At 41.0% G+C, this 25,097-nt stretch overlaps 1 protein-coding gene across 3 annotated transcripts in view; it reads right to left on the bottom strand.

Annotated features, from left to right (window-relative positions):
• Positions 1 to 126: 126 nt before the first annotated feature.
• The window catches only part of LOC143497923 (GTPase IMAP family member 7-like), a 30,861-nt gene continuing 5,890 nt past the window's right edge, over positions 127 to 25,097 (bottom strand). Inside the window, exons 2-4 of one of the 3 annotated variants that reach the window (XM_076993564.1) lie at positions 23,846 to 23,899; positions 19,525 to 19,578; positions 127 to 11,601 (exon numbers count right to left, since the gene is read on the bottom strand). In XM_076993564.1, coding sequence (XP_076849679.1) covers positions 10,769 to 11,601; positions 19,525 to 19,578; positions 23,846 to 23,899 — 941 coding nt within the window. In that variant the 3' untranslated portion in view covers positions 127 to 10,768. Of the gene's footprint in view, positions 11,602 to 19,524; positions 19,579 to 21,546; positions 21,661 to 23,845; positions 23,900 to 25,097 lie in introns of those variants that run through there. The other 2 variants (XM_076993563.1, XM_076993565.1) reach the window with 2 other exon arrangements.

Here is a 25,097-nt window from a genome sequence, read left to right on the forward strand (position 1 = left end):
AATACACACTCTGATCTGGTGACCATGCAGAAAAACTCACCTTTGCATTACTGGACAGCTTGATAACTAGACCTCCATGCTAATTTTGGTTATTTATTTCTAAACAGGACTGAAGGTCTAACATATGGAGCCTTAGTGTCAGAAGATGAAGGCACAGCTGTACCAGCAACAATCATAATGAGACTCAGAATGAAAGCAGGACAAAAGACTCACAGGTGACATGGACATTTTATTAGGACTTCCTGTTTAGTTCATGATAAAGTCTTTACATGTTATACACAAGTATATCACAAATCACAGAGCACTGCAAATAAACATAAAGCAAAAAGTACTGTAAATATATACGGACTGTCTGCTGACCTTTGCCAGCGGTCTGTTCGGGTAGCATGCCTGGCCGTGTGTGTGTGTTTCACTGTGATTGTGACATTGACCGTATATATAAGTGGACTGGACGACGCGAGTGAAAAGTGAAGCCTCCGTGAGTCAGCTGCCCTCTAGTGGCTGGCTGCAGTACAACTTTTAACCCCGCCCATTCCCATGTAAGTGAACGGGCCGGATGAGAAACTTTGAATTTTTATTACACGTAAAATAAGTTTTTTGAGCAATTATATGTTGTCAATTCTATAACACCCCATTGCGTTAGTATCTCTCCCAGTGTTTTTCTCTATGATAAACAGATTTTATAGAAGTTATTAAGTGTTATTTATTTAAAGGGGTGTGGCGATAAGGTGATTGACAGTTAATAGCTGCGTTGGTTGACATCTAATACCAGACGCTCAAATGTGAACGCGCTCAAGATCAAAGCTCTCGACAGCAAAACTCTCGACAGCAGTATTAAAACCTTTTACGTTTGTTTATTTTGTAAAACGTCAAAAGTTTCTATACTGGTGGGCGTATCCTAACGAATGTCGGGGCGGAGATACGGTCTCTGGCGGAGATACTGTCCTGCCTACCGGTTCTAATGCGCATGCTCTGGCTCCAATTTTCAAGATGGCAGCGTCCGTGCGGCCAAGAAAGTGACAGAAAAACCTACCGAGCATCCCAGACCTCATACAGCCAATGTTTATATTACAAACGTGTAAAAGGACAGTTATATAATGCGCTGTCAGTTGTGTCTGCCAAAATGTGTGGACATTTCAGCCTACAAGAACTCAACATCAAATTTGAGGAAACACAATGCGATAAGTTTGCTGTATGTATAATTTTGTGTAATGTTATATCTCTGAGGTATGCGCTTGTATGATGTAATTATTAAATGTAACGCAGTGCAATACTAAAAACCAGTTCACACTCTGAGTGTACACACTAGCAATATATGATGATTAAGTTTGCTACAAATTGATTCAGTTGGCGTCAAGTTGTAGCTACACGTATTGGCTGACAGTCTCATCAGTTAGTGCCTTTGTGGAACACATTAAAGTTACACAGGCCTAATAATTAGGAACAAACAAAAATACATATTATTTATAATAAATAATTTTTATATATTATATTTATTTATAATAAATTATTTTTGTTATCATTAAAAGTCATTGTTTCTAGTAATTCAATTTCCCATGATGTAATTTATTAACACGAGACGGTACTCATGCATTTACTCACTACTTGAGTAGCTTTTTATCAAAGTACTTTTTTACTTTTACTCAAGAACATTTTTGGATGCATACTTTTACTTTTACTTGAGTAACATTTGGTTCAAGTAACAGTACTTTTACTTGACTAAAATTGTTGAATACTCTACCCACCTCTGGAGTTTTGATAACTGGCACTTACTCTTTGTATGTATGTGTGTGTGTGTGTGTGTGTAGACCAGGTATCACCAAATGGCGGACCGCGGTCCGGATCCGGACCCGAACGCCGTCCTGTCCGGACCCAATCACATTCCTGATTAACTGGATACGGACCCAAATGCCAAAAAAATTTTAACGGGAGACTATATTTTAAACCGGAGAATTTATTTTCAGACGAGTGTTACGTTCACCACCCATTTGAGTGTTAGTTTCGCCCCCCGCTCAACAACTTTCGTTCGCCACCGCGGACCCGGACCTAAGGTCTGAGCTATCTGCCAAAAATGGACCGCGGAAAGATTTAATTGATTACCCCTGGTGTAGACTATACCCTCGGGTATCATTGAAGAAAGTAATGGTGGAAGTTATGGTTGAGATTTTGTGTAAGGTTCATTAAGAATCATTGTTTAAGACCGTATCAGCAAAAGTGCCAAAATATGCAAATTCTCATTTCTGACAACCAAGACAAACATCTACAACTTTGTTTACGTCAGGAATAAACGTATTTCATATTGTTGACATGTTATTCTGAATATACTAGTCACCGCAACAACGTCAAAGGCACCGTCTCCAAATTACCTTAACAAGGATAGGAGTGGCGGTCGCAGAGTCCACAGAGCACTGTAAATTGTTTAGGATGCACTTAATGTAATACAACTTGTTTTATGCTCTTATGATGGACTTCTTAAAAGCTATTGAAATTTGTAGACAACCTGACTACAACAAATTGGTGCAAGGTATAAATACCCATTTATGAGTACAAGGTATAAATACCCATTTATGAGTACAAGGTATCAATACCCATTTATAAGTTTCTGTACATCATTTATGTAATACAACTTGTTTTTGTGGTCTTATGTGCGCAGTTCTCTGTGGACTCTGTGACTGCCACTGTTTGTAGACGGTGCCGTTGTCGCGGTGACTTTAGTACATTCAAAACATGTTATCGATGATTTAAAATATGTATATTCCTGAAGTAAACAGAGTTGTAGGTGTTTGTTTTGGCTGCCATGACTCTATGCCATGATCACTAGCTGATCCATACCATTGCACTAAATATCATATGGATGCCATTTGTCTATCCTCCCCTTGTATCATTTCATTCATCCCTCCATCCTTTGATTTGATAACTGCCTTAATTTTCAAGATGCAGTGATGAAACTTTGAAATGACTCAATAGCTGATGCCTAGCACTAAACTGTACTAAACAAGTACCCCATTAGCCTAGTAGCCTTCAACATCAAATACATCAGAATCAACTACACCACAGTCAATTACCCCTAAACAGTAATTACCCCCCACAGGCAAATACCCCCTCAACAACAACCACTCCAATATCTAAACAAAATTTTAACAGGAACAGTAATCCTAATAGCGATCCATAATAACCAACAGCATTTAACATAATTGCTCATAATTGACCAGGTAATCAACCATAACAGACAAACAGCCTTTTATTGTGTTTCCAGCTGAAAATAGCCTATTTCAGCATTTCAACATTATTTCACATTTACATTTCAGCAGGACTTAACCTCATTCAACAGTGTTAAAATTTAAACCTTAACCATCATTTAACAGGTTACTGTAAGGAATGCCGTCTGATCTGTCCCTACCAGCCTCACCTGCCACTAATCACCACGCCCCTTTTTTGTCATATATATATGTATATACACCTTCCCACCACTTCCTAGTCGTGAAGTATTGCCGTTTCCATGCAGCATACCAAGCGTTTCCATTGCCTTTCGATCTCTTATGTTCTGTCCCTTGCTCACTCCTCAGACCTCGTCTCCTGCCCAGTCCCTCTGTACCTCCTGGATTCTGCTCTCCCGTTATGACCCTGGACCGTCCCGACCACCCCAAGAGAACGCTATCGCTACTGATTTTACTGCTAGTGATTCATGTGCCGTTTTCTGTACACGTGATTCATTTAAATAAAGCTGTATACTTCTGCATTTGGATCCTTCTCTTTCTGGTCAATACGTTACAGTTATCAACATTTAACCAGCATTTAAAGCCATTTTACAGTGATAACATTAAAACAACCTTTAACATCATTTAGCAGGATATAAACATTTAAACAGCCTTAAATGTTATTTAGCAGGTTATCAACATTTAACCAGCATTTAAAGCCATTTTACAGTAATAACATTAAAACAACCTTTAACATCATTTAGCAGGATATAAACATTTAAACAGCCTTAAATGTTATTTAGCAGGTTATCAACATTTAACCAGACTTTAACATCATTTTACAGTAATAACATTAAAACAACATTTAACATCATTTAGCAGGATATAAACATTTAACCAGCCTTTAAAGCCATTTTACAGTGATAACATTAAAACAACCTTTAACATCATTTAGCAGGATATAAACATTTAAACAGCCTTAAATGTTATTTAGCAGGTTATCAACATTTAACCAGACTTTAACATCATTTAGCAGGATATAAACATTTAACCAGCCTTTAAAGTCATTTTACAATGATAACATTAAAATAACCTTTAACATCATTTAGCAGCATATAAACATTTAAACAGCCTTAAATTTTATTTAGCAGGTTATCAACATTTAAACAGCCTTTAACATCATTTAACAGTGATAACATGAAAACATTAACATTTAACATTTACTTAGTAGGTCAGCAACATTCATAACAGCCTTTTAGCTGCTTTGTCAAGCCAAGATAAAGTTTATTCACAAACTTAGTTTTTCTAGTTTTAATTGATCTATGATGTCCTTAAGAACTCATTTGATATGTCAGGGTGAAAGATGCGATTTTACATGGACACAATACAACCTTATGATTTGTCTCTAGAATATGAGCTGTTTGTTTTTATACCAACCCTTTCTCTGTTTTGTTCATGAATAATTGATAAATACTCTGACTGGCTGATTTATGGCAAGGCACCATAATGCCCCACACAGAATCAACAGGTCAAAATCAAATGCTAACTAGCTAACTGAGTAGAGAGCTATGCAATGTTTAGGCATTCAATCGTGCGTTTGAGCCTATATCAGTGGATATTTCAGTTCTCAAACAAATATGATTAAGAGTTTAAGAGATTGACTTGTCACGTCAGTCATTTCCTTTTACATTTAGGGCTCTTATCTAGAGCGACTTACAAAGTGCTTTGTATCTGTTCACAGAACACATCCTAGATAGTAGCACAGATAGGCTAGAATTCAAGATACGCTTGACAACTAAATTACAGGAATCAATGTCATTACCTAGTGTTTTGATTAAAACAGGCTCACTTAAACAGTAGTTAAACTTTTGCCAAAAAGTGCAAATAACCATAGGCAGACATACAGTCTAAGAATAAGAACAAGTGTTATCTGCATTTAAGATAAGATAAGATAAGATAAGATAAACCTTTATTGATCCCACGAATGGGAAATTCAGTTTCCCCAGGACCCTGGTGTAAAGCACCGAGAACCTGGAGTGGTCATGCTTCGGTCGCCGCCGTACAGATTAGGGAGAAACATAGAGAGATAACATTAGGAGGAGACAAAAAAATATGACCACAGATTGTTCTCGCGAACAGGACAACAGTCTGTGTGCACGCAAAAAATCCCCATAGCACATACAAGCATTTGATAACACAGACAGTCAAGCAGAGAGAGGCGTGATTCATTCAGATAGGGAGGGGGGGAACCAGAGGCCTGGCGATCAAAGTTCCAAATAAGAACACATCCTCAACATCCTCCAGGGAGAGAGGCGCAAGACACAAACTACGCCATGTCCCTCCTGAGCCAAACACATATCCAGATGAGGACGATCCGTCCAGACATGTGGGTTCTCCCACACCATGACTCCTCGTGGAAAAAATAGTGTCAATTGCGTTGAGACCACCTGATCAAATCCATTTTCTTTGTTAAAGTTCGAGAAACAACGTCAGGAAACTAAGACGAGACAAAGAAACTAAGCTAGCTGAAGAGGGAAGGGAGTGCAGGAGCAGAGAGAAAGTGCGACCACCTCTCATGAAAGCCGAAAGAGAAACATTTACATTTACACATTTACATTTTATCTGCAGTATTAGTGCTCATTTGTAGCCAAGCATCACAGTTTTACATCTGATGTGTGATGCTACTGGAAGCCAGTGAAGAGATCACAGCAGAGGAGTCACATGTGAGAACTTGGGTACATTGAAAATAAGTTGTGCTCTAGTATTCTGAATCAGTTGTAGAGGTCTGATGACTTGTAGAGGAAGACCTGGTGAAGCTAAGTAATGTTAGATAGAAGGACCAAGTTGGCTAACTATAGACTGGATATGCAAACTAGTATTAGAATTTCAGCCTTCAGGATTCAAAGGAGTTCAAGACAGGTTATTTGTAATCCATCCATTTTCATCCGCTTATCACCTAAAATAAAAAAAAAACCTGACCACTAATTACTAACTACACACAAACTGCAGTTTTCATTTCAAATTCTAAAAGACTGCTGGCGATCTTACCAGAACACTATCAGAGAAACCAGAAGGGAATATTTGTCAAATATTATGGAAAACTGTCATAATCCTCATGTGCTATTTAAAACGATTGACTCTGTTCTTAAGGCTCCTCAGCCCGTCAGTTTGGAGGCATCACCTGATATGTGTGATCATTTTCTGCACTTTATTGATAAGGTTGTCACTGCAAGAGCTCTTATTACAGTTCCTGCCTCTGGCCCCTCTTATTCTGTCCTTGGCCTGGCTGTGTTTGATAGGTTTGAGCCTGTGACTCTGTCGCACGTGGAGGATGCGGTGGGCCATATGAAGCCTTCAGGTTCTCCCTGTGATATTGTGCCTCCACTTTTTTTAAAGAGGTTTTTCACAGTACAGGTTTTGGCACTCTGTCTTCAGGTATTGTTCCTGTGAGTTTTAAACATGCTGTAGTGCAACCTTTGCTCAGGAAACCTGGCCTTGACCACACTGTATTGGCTAATTATAGGCATATCTCTAAACTGCCTTTTCTATCAAAAATATTGTTTATTATTATTTTTTATTTAAAAGTTGTTTACGCTCAGCTAAATTTGTTCCAAGAAGAGCAGAATATCCTGGAGGTTTTTCAATCTGGTTTTAAAACCCTGCATAGTACAGAATCGGCATTGATTAGGGTTTTTAATGATATTCTCCTGACCAATGATTCTGGTGACCATGTGATTCTTCTCTTGCTGGATCTAACTGCTGCATTTGATACAGTGGATCACAAAATTTTAGTTTTCCGATTTGTGGTAGTGCTCTAGAATGGTTTAAGTCCTATCTGACAGACAGAATTTCGTGTGTGACCTTCGCTGGCTCTAAATCCTCCTCAGCTCCCATGCCATATGAGGTTCCACAGGGCTCTATCTTAGGACCCCTACTTTTTTCCTTGTATCTGCTTCCACTGGGTTCCATTTTCAGGAAACACTGCATCTCATTTCATTGTTATGCTGACGACACCCAGATATATGTCCCACTTAAAAAGAGAGATACCTCTATAAAACCACTTCTGCTATGTCTAAATGGTATTAAGGACTGGATGGCTTTAAACGTCTTAAATTTTAATGAAAAGAAAACAGAAGTGATGGTGTTTGGCCCTAGTGGTTCCAGTGAAGCCTCCCCTATTAATTTGGGCCCTCTGACATTATATGTGAAGCAAACTATCACTAACTTGGGTTTTAAAATAGACAGTGATTTTAAATTGGACCGCCAAATCGGTGCAGTGGTTAAGTCCAGTTTTTTCCATTTGAGGCAGCTGGCAAAGGTTAAGACAATCATTTCGCACGAGCACTTTCAAATGGTAATCCATGCCTTCATTACGTCTCGGCTGGACTACTGTAGCGCACTTTATTTTGGAGTCAGCCAGTCCTCTCTCAAACGTCTTCAGTTAGTGCAAAACGCTGCTGCCCGACTTTTAACGGGATCACGCAAGAGAGAGCACATAACTCCTATTCTGGCCTCCCTCCACTGGTTACCTGGGCATTTTAGAGTTCATTTTAAGATTCTTTTATTTGTTTGCTTTAAATGGACTCGCCCCGCCTTACCTCGCCGAGCTGCTCCATCCCCACACCACCGCTCTGTGCCCCAGGTCAGCTGATCAGCTGCTTCTGGAGGGGCTGAGGTCAAAGTGGAAGCTCAGAGGGGATAGAGCTTTTTCCATCGCTGCTCCTAGATTATGGAACAACCTACCACTGCATGTTAGACAAGCCCCTTCACTGTTATACATGGAGGCATAATCAGGTACTTAAATCATTGGCAGGTGCACTTGATAAGAAGCGGTTGGAAGTTAATGGCATGCCAGTTGCTAGTTCCAATAGAGTAATTAGGTTTGTGTGTGATGGGCAGCGTAGCAAGGAGCCAGCACAGTTTTCAAAAGTTGGTGGGAAGTGGGCTGATGCAATGTTGGTTGATGTAGGCTGTAAATTGCAGGTTCCAGAGTGTATTGTCACAAACTTGAGGCCAGATGTTGTGTTGTATTCTGAAAGTAAGCGGATAGTGTATTTCATAGAGCTAACTGTTCCATTTGAGGATGAAGTTGATGCAGCATATGAAAGGAAAAGGTTGAAGTATGCAGATTTGATGGCTGAGGTAAGAGAGCGGGGCTGGCAAGCACATATTAGACCTGTAGAGGTAGGGGCTAGGGGTTTCGTGGCGAAGTCTGCCACAAGACTACTGGCTGAGTTTGGATTTAGAGGCTGTGTGATGAGAGCAGTGGTAAAGGAGTTGTCAGCGGTAGCTGAGAGATCTAGTCAGTGGGTGTGGCTAAGAAGGGCTGAGGTTAGGTGGGGTAAGGATAGTACTTGAAGAGATAAATTGTTTGGTGTGTGTGATGTTGAGAGATGGGTAGGATTGTCACTTGGCTTTTCCGATAGCCATCGGGTAGCAGGGTTGTTGGTAAATTTTGTGAGCTTGGAGGGGGGTGGGTTTGGGACGCCAGACTCCATTGATGAGCCTTCTGGAGGTGTTGGGGGCTCAATTCATCGAAACACCAACGAAGGGAGGTGCCTTCCTGATGACCCCAAGGAAATGCTTGCAAGGTATTGCGTGTGTGTCCATGTCACTTTGTTTTGAAGGTCAGTCCAGGTTTGTTTGGTGGTCTGAGTACTTGGCAGTTGAGGCAATGGACCATGAACATAGTGCGCTGTGCTTCTGGATCCTTGTCGAGCCAGTATCAGATTGTAGCTGCTGCTGTGTTCTGTTCAAGCAACTAGTGTGGGCATAGGGTGTGTGAAATCTATCTTGTCTTCTTAGTAGTATTGTGTAGGATTATTAGATCATAGTTGTTGGTTAATACATCCTAGCCAAGCCTGTTGTATGACTCCGGATGTTAGGTGCAGGATTTATCATCTTCCTGTATTATGTTACTAAAACAAGTCTTAAACCCCACTTTTATTCATTGGCTTTAAACACAGCAAGAGACTTTGAGTTTTTTTTAGTTTTTCAGGGCTCTAGACTAACTTTTTGCACTGGTTGCACTGGTGCACCTAACTTTTTTTCTTAGGTGCACCAGCACAAAAGTTAGGTGCACCCAAATTTTTCGACTGCATCACATTTAACACCGCAGTTTTACCGGTTTCACTTTTTTAATGCTGTCCATATAGACAATATTGACTTGTAAATAATTAACTAACAATTTGTCGCACGCGACATCATTGCTGTACGTCGGGTTTACGTTCCAGCCATTTTTCTTCTGAAGAATTATTTCTGACTTGAATTTAGTGAAGGGAAGTTCTTCTTTTGCAATATTGTAGGCAATGTTAAACTTGATTACCATCTCTGCCTCATCTGATCTGTGTGCTGCTGCCTGCCGGTGAAAGGCAGAGGGGAGCAGTGTTAATTTTGACAGCAATTTTTGATTTAGTTTTAGTCTTAGTCTTTTGACTAAAATGTAATTTAGTTTTAGTCACAAGTTAGTCACTGGAGTTGTTTTTAGTTTTAGTCGACTAAAATATAAATATAAGTTTTAGTTAACTAAAATATAAATGGTCATTATATACACTTGCACAAAGTGAAATTTATTAACCAGTTACAAAATATTATCGTTTGTATATATACAAAAACAGATTTCCAAACAACTTTATTGTCCTGAACTTAGTTATTGAGCATAACAATAACAAAACATTGATGACCAGTAGGCCCGCTCTACCTGAAAACATGGAGTTTGTTATGAACAATACATATTACATTCTATATAAAACTGGGTGCCGTAAAAACAGCAATGTCATAGCCCGCAGATGTCGTTTCATTTGTCGCATTTTTCCCGACGTCGTCGTCCCACATGGTTTACACATGGTTTTTCTCAAAGTCAAAGGAGAAATGTGTCCATATATCGCCTCTTATCTTTCTCCCTGCTGACATTGTCGAGTTAACTTCGAGTTGAATTTCATGAGTGACCACAGTTCACAGGCTGGTTTGGTCCTAACGGGTTCTGAGCGATGTGAAGACGTTAGTACTGATTGGACGGTTACCCGGTTTGTCCCGCCTCTCCGTGTACGCTAAAGTAGTTACGGTTGGATCTCTTCTTAACTTATCCCTAGCTTTCACTAAACTAAATCAGGTCTGATTGAATGTCGTCGCTGGCCAATATTTTCGTCTCGTTTTTATTCGTTGACGAAAATGTCCTTTAATTTAGTCATCGTTTTTATCCATTGACGAAAACTATGACAAAATGTATTCGTCAACGAAATTAACACTGGTCTGTTGTTGAACCACAGGGACCACAGAGACTTTTCCCCGTCGAACAGCTAGTCGCACCGGTGCGACCTCAGATTTTTTTTAGTCGCACCATTGAGAAATTAGGTCGCGCGTGCGACCAAATTGGTCGCACTCTAGAGCCCTGTTTTTACTGTTTTAGTTTAATTCATTGATTTGTTCTATTGATTCCTTTTACTGTTTTAGTTAATATTGTTTTATCCATTTTTTGTTATTATTAGTTTTATGTCTAATGTTCTATTCTTATGTACAGCACTTTGTTTCGACTGCCGTTCTTAAAGTGCTCTATAAATAAAGTTCTGTTATTACTGTTGTACACACTTCTGTGTTCCTTTCTTTAACAGATTTAATGGCTTCTTCTTGACTTCTTTCTCTGCTCTTTCTCTTATTTTCTGATTCATTTCCTCTATTTTCTTACTCATTTCTTTGATTTGCTTTCTTTGTTCAGTACAGAGTTGATACATATCCTCTTGTGTCTCCATCATCTCTTTTTCCATTTCTTTTTTCAGCTGTTCTTGTCTCTCCTGATTCTCTTTTTCTACATTCTCATACATCTCACTTGTGTAATGATCTACACGATTGGTGCTGATCATGTCCTTAATCTTATGTATCAGACTGGTGACCTGGGTGCGGTCTGCCATGTTTTCATTGTTGAAGACATGGTACCGCCCACTACACCTCTTCAGTAACTGGTTCAAATCATCTCCTGCGTCTGCCAGGTATCCCTCTATGGTCTGGTTCTTTAGGCGGTCTCCTCCAGTGAAGACGATTATGCTGTATCTGAACACATCTTCTCCAAACAGGTGCTGCAGCCTCTCTACTACCTTCTGTTCCTCTACAGTGAAGCAGTCCAGTGTGAGCACCAATAGGAACACATGTGGTCCAGGGGAGGAGAGCACAATGCATTCAACCAGCCTATTAGCCACTGTGATCTTGGTCAGGTCTGTGTCCAACAAGCCTGGGGTGTCGACCACGGCCACTTTACAGTCGTCAACATCTGATTTCTCTTTTATACAGTTCATTGTCACTGACTGGACAGAACAGGCAACATCAAACACCTCTTTCCCCAGAATGGTGTTTCCTGAAGAACTCTTTCCCACTCCAGTCCTCCCCACGATCACAATCCTCAGCTCAGACACTGGACACAGAAGGAGGAAAATATGACAAACATCCACTTTAAAAAGGATGGATTTGTGGATAAGCAGACAAATATATTCATTGAGAAGCACTTTGCTTGCACAGTTGATGAAGAACCTCTGTCCGAAACATCCTGTTTCTCAGGAAACTTCACTACAATTAGTCACAATCACCGTTTTATTTCAGGTAAGGTAAAATGACACATCTGCACACATCCCAGCAAGTAAATGGTGAGAGGAATATATTTTAGGCTATCAAAGTAGACCAGAAATGTCTGTGCCACAATCAATTTGCAATAAACGATATTGCCATAAGTATTCGCTCACCCATCCAAATGAATGGAATCATGTGTTCCAATCACTTCCATGGCCACAGGTATATAAAATTAAGCACCTAGGCATGTAGACATTTTTGAAAGAGTGAGTTGCTCTCAGGAGCTCAGTGTGGAACTATGAAAGGATGTTGAAGTTCATAGTGCAAAGAGGTCGCCAACTTTCTGCAGTCAATCACTACAGACATCCAACTTCATGTTTGGTGGAGGGGGGATTATGGTGTGGGGTTGTTTTTCAGGAATTGGGCTTGGCCTCTTAGTTCCAGTGAAAGGAACTCGGAATACTTAAGCATACCAAGACATTTTGGACAATTCAATACTCCCAACTTTGTGAGAACAGTTTGGAGCTGGCCGCTTCCTCTTCCAACATGACTGTGTACTAGTGCACAAAGCAAGGTCCATAAAGACATGGATGGCAGAGTCTGGTGTGGATGAACTTAACTGGCCTGCACAGAGTCCTGACCTCAACCCAAAAGAACATCTTTGGGATGAATTAGAGCGGAGACTGAGAGCCAGGCCTTCTCGTCCAACATCAGTATGCACAAATGTGCTTCTGGAAGAATGGTCAAAAATCCCCATAAACACACTCCTAAACCTTGTGGACAGCCTTCCCAGAAGAGCTGAAGCTGTTCCAGCTGCAATGGGTGAACCAACATCATATTGAACCCTATGGATTTGTAAGGACGGGGGATTTCGGACATGAAATTTTCTGTGGAGTTTTAACGATAAGTGCCGGTCCACAAAGAAAACGAGAACAGAAGCTCATGGACAAAAGTCAACGTGGAGAAAGGCAGAAACAAAGAACTCGCGGAATAATCAACACGGGGAAACAGGGACAACAAAACAAACACGAAATATTCAACGTGGAGGATAATAACCAGGGAAAAACCATCAAAGGACGCCAGGGGAGTAATTGGCTCTCTCACTTGAGTTATAAGTAAAACAAAACCTCCTAAAATAACTAGAGTACAAAATGAACTAAGGACACCAGGGAAAAAAGCTGGCTCTCTGGCAAAATAGGTAAGTGACTGTAGCCCTCTGTTGCCGCAGAGGGGGTGGTGTTTGTATTTATACTGAGTTTGTGGGTGTGGTTCTCACCTGTTAAGCTCCAGTTGTTACTAGTTAACTTTACCCGATCTAACTCTATGACTCATACCAACCATATACCCATAGAGTGGACACAGTTTTACCAGCAGAATGTATTATAAAATATATTTTAGCTATAAAGGAAAATTAATACCAAAAACACAATCCCAAATGTAAATATTAAATTAACAAAATTATTTAGCTTTAGAATCTGTTACAATACTCAAATACTGTGAATAACAAAATACTCTGATCTAGTTAGATAACTGCGATGCAGTTTAAAATCTGTAAGTCTGTAAGACTTCTAGAGATAGCTCTAACCAGATTGATGGTTTCACTTAGCCAACAGGGAATAACCTCGTTTACACTTTGTGTAACTTGGGATAAACTTAAATATAACAAAGTGTACAGAAAATACAACACAACAGAATCTAGGTCTGTCTAGTACTTATCTATAAATTTAGTGTGACCGGTCACCTTTCAATAACTCTTAACGCTTTTGTAAAAGCTGGCATAGAAATAACAAAATAATAAAATGGTGCAGGCCTGTTGAAGTGCAGAATGCAGGGAATCCTCGGCTTTTTATTTGGACAGTACCCGAATCAGTCAGACCCTCCAGAAAGTTGCGATGTTGCGATTTGCAACTTCAATGCAACTTCAAGCAAACACCGCAAATTCAGGGCGGTGTTGCAACTTCAGCCAATCACCGCAACTTTCCCGCAAATTTGACCAATCACTGATGTCGTCTTGATGTGATGTCGACAAACTCCCGCCTTACTTCCGTATATACGTTCAAGAGGAGCAGACTGAAAGCAGCATGAGCGACGAAAATAACAGCAAAAAGATCGGGAAAAGCTACACTACATGAAAGTGGGGATAAACAGGTTTTTTTTTGTTTTCAGTGTTTTATTGTTTCACAACGATGGGTTCATACATGTATTTCCAACAAGTTTAACATTTCTAGTACCAGCCCATCCACTCCAAGAGATTTTTCATAGTCTTTTAAGAGACGGAAAGTCCATTTCTGCCACCGAGCTGTTGCACTTCGAGGGATAATTTCAAGAAAGTGAGAGGGATCATTGTGCATTCTCTGTCCCAAGACCTGTGTTTCAGGGGGCGGGGCATACAAAAACTCGAGAGGGATCATTCCTGCCCAAACTATTTCATACCACAGAGTAAGAGAAATAAAATAATTGCTTGAAGTGTTAAAACCAGGGGTAAAACACAGGATAAGAAGCATAATACCCATAAATAAATAAATCAGGGTTGCCAACTCTCACGCATTGAGCGTGAGACACACGCATTTGACCGTCTTCACACGCTCTCACACCACACTTCCGATTTCACATGCCGAAAAAAAATCTAGTTTAGTTATCTCTGATCCATATCTTTGATTCAAAGTTAGTAGTTCGCTCTGGCGCCAACCACTGGCGATCGATCTCGATATAATACTTAATTTGTGTCCATTTTACAGGCCGCCCGGTATCAACTTACGTTCGCTAACCCCGCCCCGTCAATAATTAACGTTCGCCACCCCCTCCAGGTTCAAATCTCACTCCAAGCGATCTTGAAAAAGTTGGCAACCCTGAATAAATAGGTAAATAGATCATTAAAATGGACTACTAAATAGAGGAAACCATACAACATTTACTCCCTATTGCAATGTACTCACAAAAAAAGCAAAAACACACCGCAACTTCCATCGCAGTTTTTTTGAAAAACATCAAACATTTTAGCCTGCAACAATCACAAAAAAGGCCCGCGAAATCCTGGTGGGACTGATCAGTGCTTAGGTGTAGTGCGCTCACAAACTCGTGCTCCCGCCATCTTGGAATGCAGTGGAGATGGTAATGGTGGCTCACCTGAGGAACTCTGAGCGTTCCAGTAACTCAGAGTGCTATCAGGCGGGCGTCTAGCCCGCGGAGGCTAGACTGAGGAACCCTGAGTGTTCCGGTAACCCAGGGCGCTATCAGCAAGCGGCTCGTCAACTGCTCGTCGAAATAGCTAGCGCTAACGGTTAGCAGAATGCTAATATTGCTGACACTTCACTCAACTCACCCTTATAAACACAGCAGGGTGGCTCTACTGCTCCTTAAAATCTAACTGGTAGCAGTTTACTAGTTTAACCAGACACAGAACTGAAACTCAGACACAAAATGGTATTGGGTCACGCAAGCCACGTAAAATCTTGGTGTCTCTATTTCCCTCGATCTCACTCTGACTCCGACTGACTGATTCAGCCCGCGCTTCTGTGTGAGTGCGCTGGCCCCTCCCCTGATCCACAGGACCACTCTGATTAGAGAAAAAGGTTGATAGATGGTCTCTTACACAATGACTGTAAAGTTAGGTATTGCGAGCAAATGGGATTCCTCTACACTTCACTCTACACTGGCATAATAACTGAGTTAGTTAGCTACACCCTACCAGCTCAAAATTTTCTCACAAATTAGAACATATTTTAACAAAACTGTAAATGTTTACTCTAGAAAATTTAGACTAGGGTTATGGGTTTAACCCTGGGCTACGACAAAAGAAATTCCCAACGTAAATGAGAGCACTGGCAGAGAAAATTACAGAACAGGAAAACTTTAGATAGGCCAGAAGAGTGGCTCAGGAGAGAAAAAGTTCAAACGGAGACAGTAAAACTGGCGAGACACCCAACACCGCACAAAACTGACAGAGACTGGCTAGACGTTAGCAGCAACAACCACAACAATTCAGCAGTGATGGACTGCAACTGTGCTACCTAAATAGGGAGAATAACAGAGGCAGCCCATCAGCCCATGATTGCGCTGACTCGACTCGACTCGTGAGCTCTTCCCTGTAGTGGCAGGAGGAGCCGTCCTGGAGTCAGGCATGACAGGATTAGGAGTCACCGAAGCTCAAATGTGAGTCAAGGAAGGGGAGTGGATACTTATAGTGTATAGTGTATCTCAAAAAACTCAAAAGCTATTGAATTTCTGTAGGAACTGATATTTCTGTGTTGATAACTTGAATCACAAAATCTGATTGCAGCAATCAATTCTGGTCTTCTCTGATATGCTACATGAACACCTTCCCATTGCAAAACTTGCCCCTTGAACCAGTATGGTGGCTTTCAAGATGGCGGCCATGTTCTGGTCAAAGCCTTAAAAATAGGCACCTCTCACCCATTAAGTAAATTAAAATTTATTTATATAGCACTTATCTTAGACAACAGTCACAAAGTGCTTTACACAAAACAGTTCATAAAACAATAAAACAAGCAGCAAGGCAATAAAATGAAATACAATTACAGTAAATTATCCAAAATCCAATTTTAAAAGCTAGGTCTTTAATTGCCTTTTAAATGACTCAACCGACTCAGCTTCTCTTAGGAACTTTGGCAAAGAGTTCCATAGCCTTGGTGCAGTAACTACAAATGCTCGGTCCCCACGAGTTTTTAAGCAAGGGTGAGGAACCGACAACAAACCTAAGTTGATTGACCTAAGACAACGTGTGGCTACATGTGGCTTAAGTAACTCGGTTAGATACAGTGGAGCCTGGTCATGCAGCGTTCTGTAAGTAAGAGTGAGAATTTTAAAATGTATACGTTGTTTGACCAGAAGCCAGTGCAGGGATGATAGTAGAGGAGTAATATGGGATTGTTTATTTGATCGAGTAAGCAGTCTAGCGGCAGCATTTTGTATTGCCTGCAAGCGATTTAGAGCAGACACACTAAGTGAAGTAAATAGGGAATTGCAGTAATCAATGCGAGATTAAATAAAAGCATGAATAAGCATCTCGAGCTCTGAATTTGAGACTACAGATCTAAGTTTGCCAATGTTTCTCAAATGGAAGAAACAAGATTTTGTCAGTTGTTCAACATGTCTATCGAACAACAATGACTGATCAAATATAACACAGAGGTTACGCAGCGTCGTCTGGGTGACTGGGGAAAAAAAACCAAACGATTGTTTGATCACCGGAGTCACCTTACTAGGAGCAACAATCAAAATTTCTGCATTTAGCTGTAGGAAGTTATTTGACAACCAGTTCCTAATGGCTTCCAAACAGTCAAGTAGCCTATGTAGACACTGAATTTCATTCAGTTTAAAGGAGAAGTAAAGCTGAATATCGTCAGCAAACAGATGATAAGTAATGTTAAAACCATCGAATATCTGGCCCAAGGGAAGCATGTAGAGAGAAAATAACAGTGGGCCCAGGACCGAACCCTGCGGAACACCACAGGACAAAAGAACAGAGTCAGCGACATAAAAACTATAGACCAATATCTAAACTTCCATTTTTGTCTAAAATCTTAGAGAAGGTGGTAGCCAATCAACTCACTGCTGCTCTGGAAAAATATAATATATATGATAAGTACCAGTCTAGCTTTCGTAAACGTCATTCTACAGAAACGGCTCTGCTGAGGGTTTCTAATGACCTGCTTATGTCTTCTGACGTAGGTGATTGTTCAGTTTTAGTATTGCTTTAGTATTGCTTGACCTCAGTTCTGCATTCAATACTGTAGACCATCAGATCTTAATCAAGAGACTGAGAGATTGTGTAGGTTTATCCGGTACAGCATTGAAATGGTTTACGTCTTTCATTTTAGACAAAAATGGAAGTTTAGATATTGGTCTATAGTTTTTAAGCTCTGCAGGATCAAGGTTCGGTTTTTTAATCACTGGCTGGACAGATGCATGTTTAAAATAAGTAGGAACACAACCTGTCAACAAGGAAGAATTTATAAGAGTTAAGGCTGCAGAGCCTATATCTGGTAAAACTTTAAAAAATTGTGAAGGTGGAATTATATCCAAGGAACTAAATGAAGGTTTAGTTTTCGCGATAATGTCCATCAGATCTCCTAAGCTAATGGTTTGAAATGACTCCATAATTATTAAATAATGTTGTGGAGGAGCGCTAATTGTACACTTCACAGGCTGGATATTAGATCTGATGTTCATTACCTTATAAGAAAGATAAAAACCTCAGCCCTGCGACAGACCTGTCTGTAGGTACGAACCTCCTGTGTTAACCATGGTTCAGTGTTATGGATAGATTTAGACCTGAGCTTTAAGGGTACAACTTTATCCATGATATTTAAGCAGTGCAGATGAAATGACTGCATTAAAAGCTCAGTGTCATCATGATCAATGTTAAAATCATAGAGCAGGGGTATTCAACTATATTTTTCCGCAGTCCAATTTTGGCAGATAGCTGTGACCTGAGGTCCGGGGCGGCGAACGTAAATTGTTGAGCGGGGGGTGGCGTGTGTCGAACGTAACACTCTTGACGGAGTGTTTTTTTTCAATAGCCCTGAAATAAATGCTCTGGTTTAAAATGAATTCTCCTTTCAACATTAATAAACATATATTTTTTTGGGTCCGTATCCAGTTAATCAGGAATGAGATTGGGTCTGGACAGGACTGCGTTCGGGTCCGCCAGTTGAGGACCTCTGTCATAGAGTGTTGAAAACTGATTTGAAGATCCTCACAACAGATCTGATCAATGTCTACTCCTAATGAGAAAACAAGGTCTAGTGTATGACCACCCGCATGAGTGGGACCTGAGACACATTGTTTAAAGTTAAAAGATTCAGTCTTACAGAGAAACTCAGTGGCTACACTGTCCAAGATGTCATAAATATGTAAATTAAAATCTCCAAGCAATAAAACTCTATCCAGTTTTATAATTGATGTCAGAAGATCAGTAAACTCGGTTAAAAACTGACCAGCTGGACCCGGGGGTCTATATATTAAAACACAATAGAATGGCTTTGTCTTGCCAACTTTTGTTATTTGCGCGTTGACCAGGCACATTTTAAAAGAAAAGTCTGAAGTAGCCCACTGTTTGGGGAGACGTTGGAGACACATGCAATCTCATGTATCACACGCTGTCCATCCCGTTCACGACCACGCTGGATGCACAAAAGAGATCTTTGTAGGACAACTGGAACATTACCCATTGTGGGACTCACCAACCGTAAATAGGACGCTCTACCGCAGCCGCTCACACGCCCCACGGCGTCTAGCATTCCCACAGAAGGACCCAGTGCCACCCAGGAAAACAACGGAGTAGCCTGAACTTGCTTCCAGAGCCGTCGGGATTTCACCTGAACGTCGGCCCTCATACCCCTCCTTTTCCTGTAACGCTTTTCCCGTGAAGTTTTTGATCTTCTCCCCCAGTCATTCAGTAGCGGAACTCCGTGAGCAGGGGAGCAGAGAGTCGGTCCAGTAAATAAAAAGTTTTTAGTGACCGACAAGTTTTCCATAGAGTGTTTTAATTTGCAGCAACATTTGCCAGTCATAGACTAGAGCTGTCGATGCATCATAAGCATAGAAAAACAACACTGAGGATTACCACCATTACTTCGTGGGGTATTCAGATATGTAATTTTCCTTTACTTTTCTGAAATAAGATGGTGCCCTATGACTTTTGACTCACCCTGTACATACATACACACACTGGCCCTTCAGGTAACAATCTAGACACTTTATTCATTTGAATCTATTTATAGTCTTATATGAGCAGTTGGGTACTTACTGAGAGGTGGGTCATGAATACTGTGTGTGTCCTCTGCAGTCTTCATCTTGTGTGCTGAAAGTGTAAAGAAAAAGCAATATATAACTCTCTCTCAGTTTTTACATGTGGTGAGTACATTACCATACCCATCACATGTAAAAACAGAGAGAGACGGACCCAAGTGCCGGCTCGAGCTGACACAATCAACAGTGATGATATTAGTCAACGCGAGAGTAAAGCAAGCACACACACAGTGGCAAAAACACTCCCTACACACAGATCCCAAACTATGCACAGTACTAGCCAGTCAACTTCAGGGTTGTGGTGCTGTAGCCATGGAAACCCCAGTATGAGACGCATTTGAGGGGCGCTGATGGCATAAAGCGTGATCTGTTCTTCATAAACCCCTATGTCCATGTTGACAGGTATAGTGTGCCTAGCCACTTCTCCTGAGGCTAAAGCGCGTCCGTCCAGAGTGGCCACAGTGAGGCGTTTGTCTAGATTGACCAGGGGTATATCTAGCCAGCAGGCGTAACGTGTAACTGCAGGTGTAGGGCTGCGGCAATTGGTTGACACAGTCGATGACGTCAATATTTTAAGTCGACGCATCGGTTTTGTATATTTATTTTTTTGTTTTTATTTTTATTAATGCTCCATTTTAATTTCTAAAATGCGTCCGTTCAAAGAAATGTTTTTCCTCAACGTGTGACATCAGAGAGTCTCCAGTCATTGGTCAGCGCCACTCAAAAGAACAAATGCCACACCAGATTCTGTGACCGTCGAGTTTTGTGACCACAGGGGGCGCTATTTCACAGTTTCTGTTCACAGGCACGAGCACTTTACGAACGCTATGTGTGTGTGTGTGCCATATTTTGTCAATTGTAAACTACGCTGATGCGCTTTCTTTTCTCGTTTTGTTGGTGTCCGCGAGCCAAAAGACGACAGATATTTTTGTATTTACATTTTATCGTCTCTTAATTACATAAATGTACTTAAACAAGAATGTTTTGATCATTTTACACGAAAATAGCAAGCTTCATCGTAAGCAATCGCTGAAAGATTCTGTAATTACGAATGGTAATTCTGCCCCTTTGGATAAAATGTTTAAATATAGAGTAATAAAAAGTTAGAGTAAATTTTTCTTGGTTTTCTGTTATTGTGGAGTCACGGTGGGGTTTTCATGGTAGATGATGAAACTGTGCCAGGTCTTTAAACCATAGTTATTCACAAGAGTCATAATTTAACACAGCTGCCACAGAAGGTGTGACCCTACTGAATGTCCAGATACTATTGATAATAAAACAAACACATATTTCCAGGAGTCTTACCATCCTCTCACCATTGCAGCCAACAATAAAAATCATGAATGGGATGGAGAGGTGAGCCCTTTAACTGGGGTCACGTATTCTGATAGCCGCCATCAGAATATGTGACCCCACTGAATGTCCAGATACTATTGATAATAAAACAAACACATATTTCCAGGAGTCTTACCATGCTCTCACCATTGCAGCCAACTTTAAATTTCATGAATGGGACATTTACTGTCAACTGGGGTCACCAGTTCTGATGGCGGCTATCAGAATACGTGACCCCAGTTAAAGGGCTCACCTCTCCATCCCATTCATGAAATTTAAAGTTGGCTGGTAGTCTTTTGGCTCGCGGACACCAACAAAACGAGAAAAGAAAGCGCATCAGCGTAGTTTACGTAGCGTTCATAAAGCGCTCGTGCCTCTGAACAGAAACTGTGAAATAGCGCCCCCTGTGGTCACAAAACTCGATGGTCACAGAATCTGGTGTAACACCGGCTGCAGCGAAGCCAAAGGAGCTTTGCAAAAGTCTACAGCAGGGGTCGGCAAACATGTGGCACGCGAGGCATAATCACTGGCACGCGCCACGCTGGACCAGCATCAGTAAAAAAAATAATAATAAAAATCTCAGAGAGCACAATCCTCCAATCGAAATCGCTCCTCAACGCTCTGCACTCAACACCCGCCACAGACCCATGTTTAAATTTAGGCTAATACAAATCAGTTAGCCTACCTGATAGCGATGCAAGAGAAAGAGCCGAAGCCGTTAAACGTGCCGTGGCTCGGTATGGCAAACAGTCCAGCTCTCTTAAAGTAGGGTGACTAAACATCCGTATGTCCCGGGACATGTCCGTATTTTACGTACAGTCCCGGGGTTTTTTAAGTGAGGAAATGTCTTGGTTTTTAAATGACCTTCATTGGACCATTAAAATTTTAATTTACAGGCATTACGGCCGCACAGCGCTGCGTGTGACGTAATCCCTGAGCCGCGTCATGGCTGGATTATTTATTATGGATTATACTTTCGCGAGTGACTGTAGCGCGCGACTCGGCACACCTCGAACGGCGGAGGCGTTTAAACTCGCCGCGTCACAATCTTTGCAGTGTTCTCTGAAACGACATGTGGTAGTATAAAGAAACACCCCTCAAAAACAGGGGAAGGAACATTTACCTGATGAATTTTAATGTTACATTGTGTTTCAGGTTTGAAAAGTGCTGGAATTTATGCTAAAGTGAGCGCAGCCCTGTTCTTAATCAGAATGTAGACAGCGTGAAGGTGGAATTATGAAGGTGGAATTATATCCAAGGAACTAAATGAAGGTTTAGTTTTCGCGATAATGTCCATCAGATCTCCTAAGCTAATGGTTTGAAATGACTCCATAATTATTAAATAATGTTGTGGAGGAGCGCTAATTGTACACTTCACAGGCTGGATATTAGATCTGATGTTCATTACCTTATAAGAAAGATAAAAACCTCAGCCCTGCGACAGACCTGTCTGTAGGTACGAACCTCCTGTGTTAACCATGGTTCAGTGTTATGGATAGATTTAGACCTGAGCTTTAAGGGTACAACTTTATCCATGATATTTAAGCAGTGCAGATGAAATGACTGCATTAAAAGCTCAGTGTCATCATGATCAATGTTAAAATCATAGAGCAGGGGTATTCAACTATATTTTTCCGCAGTCCAATTTTGGCAGATAGCTGTGACCTGAGGTCCGGGGCGGCGAACGTAAATTGTTGAGCGGGAGGTGGCGTGTGTCGAACGTAACACTCTTGACGGAGTGTTTTTTTTCAATAGCCCTGAAATAAATGCTCTGGTTTAAAATTAATTCTCCTTTCAACATTAATAAATATATATTTTTTTGGGTCCGTATCCAGTTAATCAGGAATGAGATTGGGTCTGGACAGGACTGTGTTCGGGTCCGCCAGTTGAGGACCTCTGTCATAGAGTGTTGAAAACTGATTTGAAGATCCTCACAACAGATCTGATCAATGTCTACTCCTAATGAGAAAACAAGGTCTAGTGTATGACCACCCGCATGAGTGGGACCTGAGACACATTGTTTAAAGTTAAAAGATTCAGTCTTACAGAGAAACTCAGTGGCTACACTGTCCAAGATGTCATAAATATGTAAATTAAAATCTCCAAGCAATAAAACTCTATCCAGTTTTATAATTGATGTCAGAAGATCAGTAAACTCGGTTAAAAACTGACCAGCTGGACCCGGGGGTCTATATATTAAAACACAATAGAATGGCTTTGTCTTGCCAACTTTTGTTATTTGCGCGTTGACCAGGCACATTTTAAAAGAAAAGTCTGAAGTAGCCTACTGTTTGGGGAGACGTTGGAGACACATGCAATCTCATGTATCACACGCTGTCCATCCCGTTCACGACCACGCTGGATGCACAAAAGAGATCTTTGTAGGACAACTGGAACATTACCCATTGTGGGACTCACCAACCGTAAATAGGACGCTCTACCGCAACCGCTCACACGCCCCACGGCGTCTAGCATTCCCACAGAAGGACCCAGTGCCACCCAGGAAAACAACGGAGTAGCCTGAACTTGCTTCCAGAGCCGTCGGGATTTCACCTGAACGTCGGCCCTCATACCCCTCCTTTTCCTGTAACGCTTTTCCCGTGAAGTTTTTGATCTTCTCCCCCAGTCATTCAGTAGCGGAACTCCGTGAGCAGGGGAGCAGAGAGTCGGTCCAGTAAATAAAAAGTTTTTAGTGACCGACAAGTTTTCCATAGAGTGTTTTAATTTGCAGCAACATTTGCCAGTCATAGACTAGAGCTGTCGATGCATCATAAGCATAGAAAAACAACACTGAGGATTACCACCATTACTTCGTGGGGTATTCAGATATGTAATTTTCCTTTACTTTTCTGAAATAAGATGGTGCCCTATGACTTTTGACTCACCCTGTACATACATACACACACTGGCCCTTCAGGTAACAATCTAGACACTTTATTCATTTGAATCTATTTATAGTCTTAAATGAGCAGTTGGGTACTTACTGAGAGGTGGGTCATGAATACTGTGTGTGTCCTCTGCAGTCTTCATCTTGTGTGCTGAAAGTGTAAAGAAAAAGCAATATATAACTCTCTCTCAGTTTTTACATGTGGTGAGTACATTACCATACCCATCACATGTAAAAACAGAGAGAGACGGACCCAAGTGCCGGCTCGAGCTGACACAATCAACAGTGATGATATTAGTCAACGCGAGAGTAAAGCAAGCACACACACAGTGGCAAAAACACTCCCTACACACAGATCCCAAACTATGCACAGTACTAGCCAGTCAACTTCAGGGTTGTGGTGCTGTAGCCATGGAAACCCCAGTATGAGACGCATTTGAGGGGCGCTGATGGCATAAAGCGTGATCTGTTCTTCATAAACCCCTATGTCCATGTTGACAGGTATAGTGTGCCTAGCCACTTCTCCTGAGGCTAAAGCGCGTCCGTCCAGAGTGGCCACAGTGAGGCGTTTGTCTAGATTGACCAGGGGTATATCTAGTTCTTTGACCAGTGAGCCATCAATAAAAGCCAGCAGGCGTAACGTGTAACTGCAGGTGTAGGGCTGCGGCAATTGGTTGACACAGTCGATGACGTCAATATTTTAAGTCGACGCATCGGTTTTGTATATTTATTTTTTTGTTTTTATTTTTATTAATGCTCCATTTTAATTTCTAAAATGCGTCCGTTCAAAGAAATGTTTTTCCTCAACGCGTGACATCAGAGAGTCTCCAGTCATTGGTCAGCGCCACTCAAAAGAACAAATGCCACACCAGATTCTGTAACCGTCGAGTTTTGTGACCACAGGGGGCGCTATTTCACAGTTTCTGTTCACAGGCACGAGCGCTTTACGAACGCTGTGTGTGTGTGTGCCATATTTTGTCAATTGTAAACTACGCTGATGCGCTTTCTTTTCTCGTTTTGTTGGTGTCCGCGAGCCAAAAGACGACAGATATTTTTGTATCTACATTTTATCGTCTCTTAATTACATAAATGTACTTAAACAAGAATGTTTTGATCATTTTACACGAAAATAGCAAGCTTCATCGTAAGCAATCGCTGAAAGATTCTGTAATTACGAATGGTAATTCTGCCCCTTTGGATTAAATGTTTAAATATAGAGTAATAAAAAGTTAGAGTTAATTTTTCTTGGTTTTCTGTTATTGTGGAGTCACGGTGGGGTTTTCATGGTAGATGATGAAACTGTGCCAGGTCTTTAAACCATAGTTATTCACAAGAGTCATAATTTAACA

Source organism: Brachyhypopomus gauderio, unplaced genomic scaffold, assembly GCF_052324685.1.
Source record: "Brachyhypopomus gauderio isolate BG-103 unplaced genomic scaffold, BGAUD_0.2 sc116, whole genome shotgun sequence".
Taxonomy (NCBI): domain Eukaryota; kingdom Metazoa; phylum Chordata; class Actinopteri; order Gymnotiformes; family Hypopomidae; genus Brachyhypopomus; species Brachyhypopomus gauderio.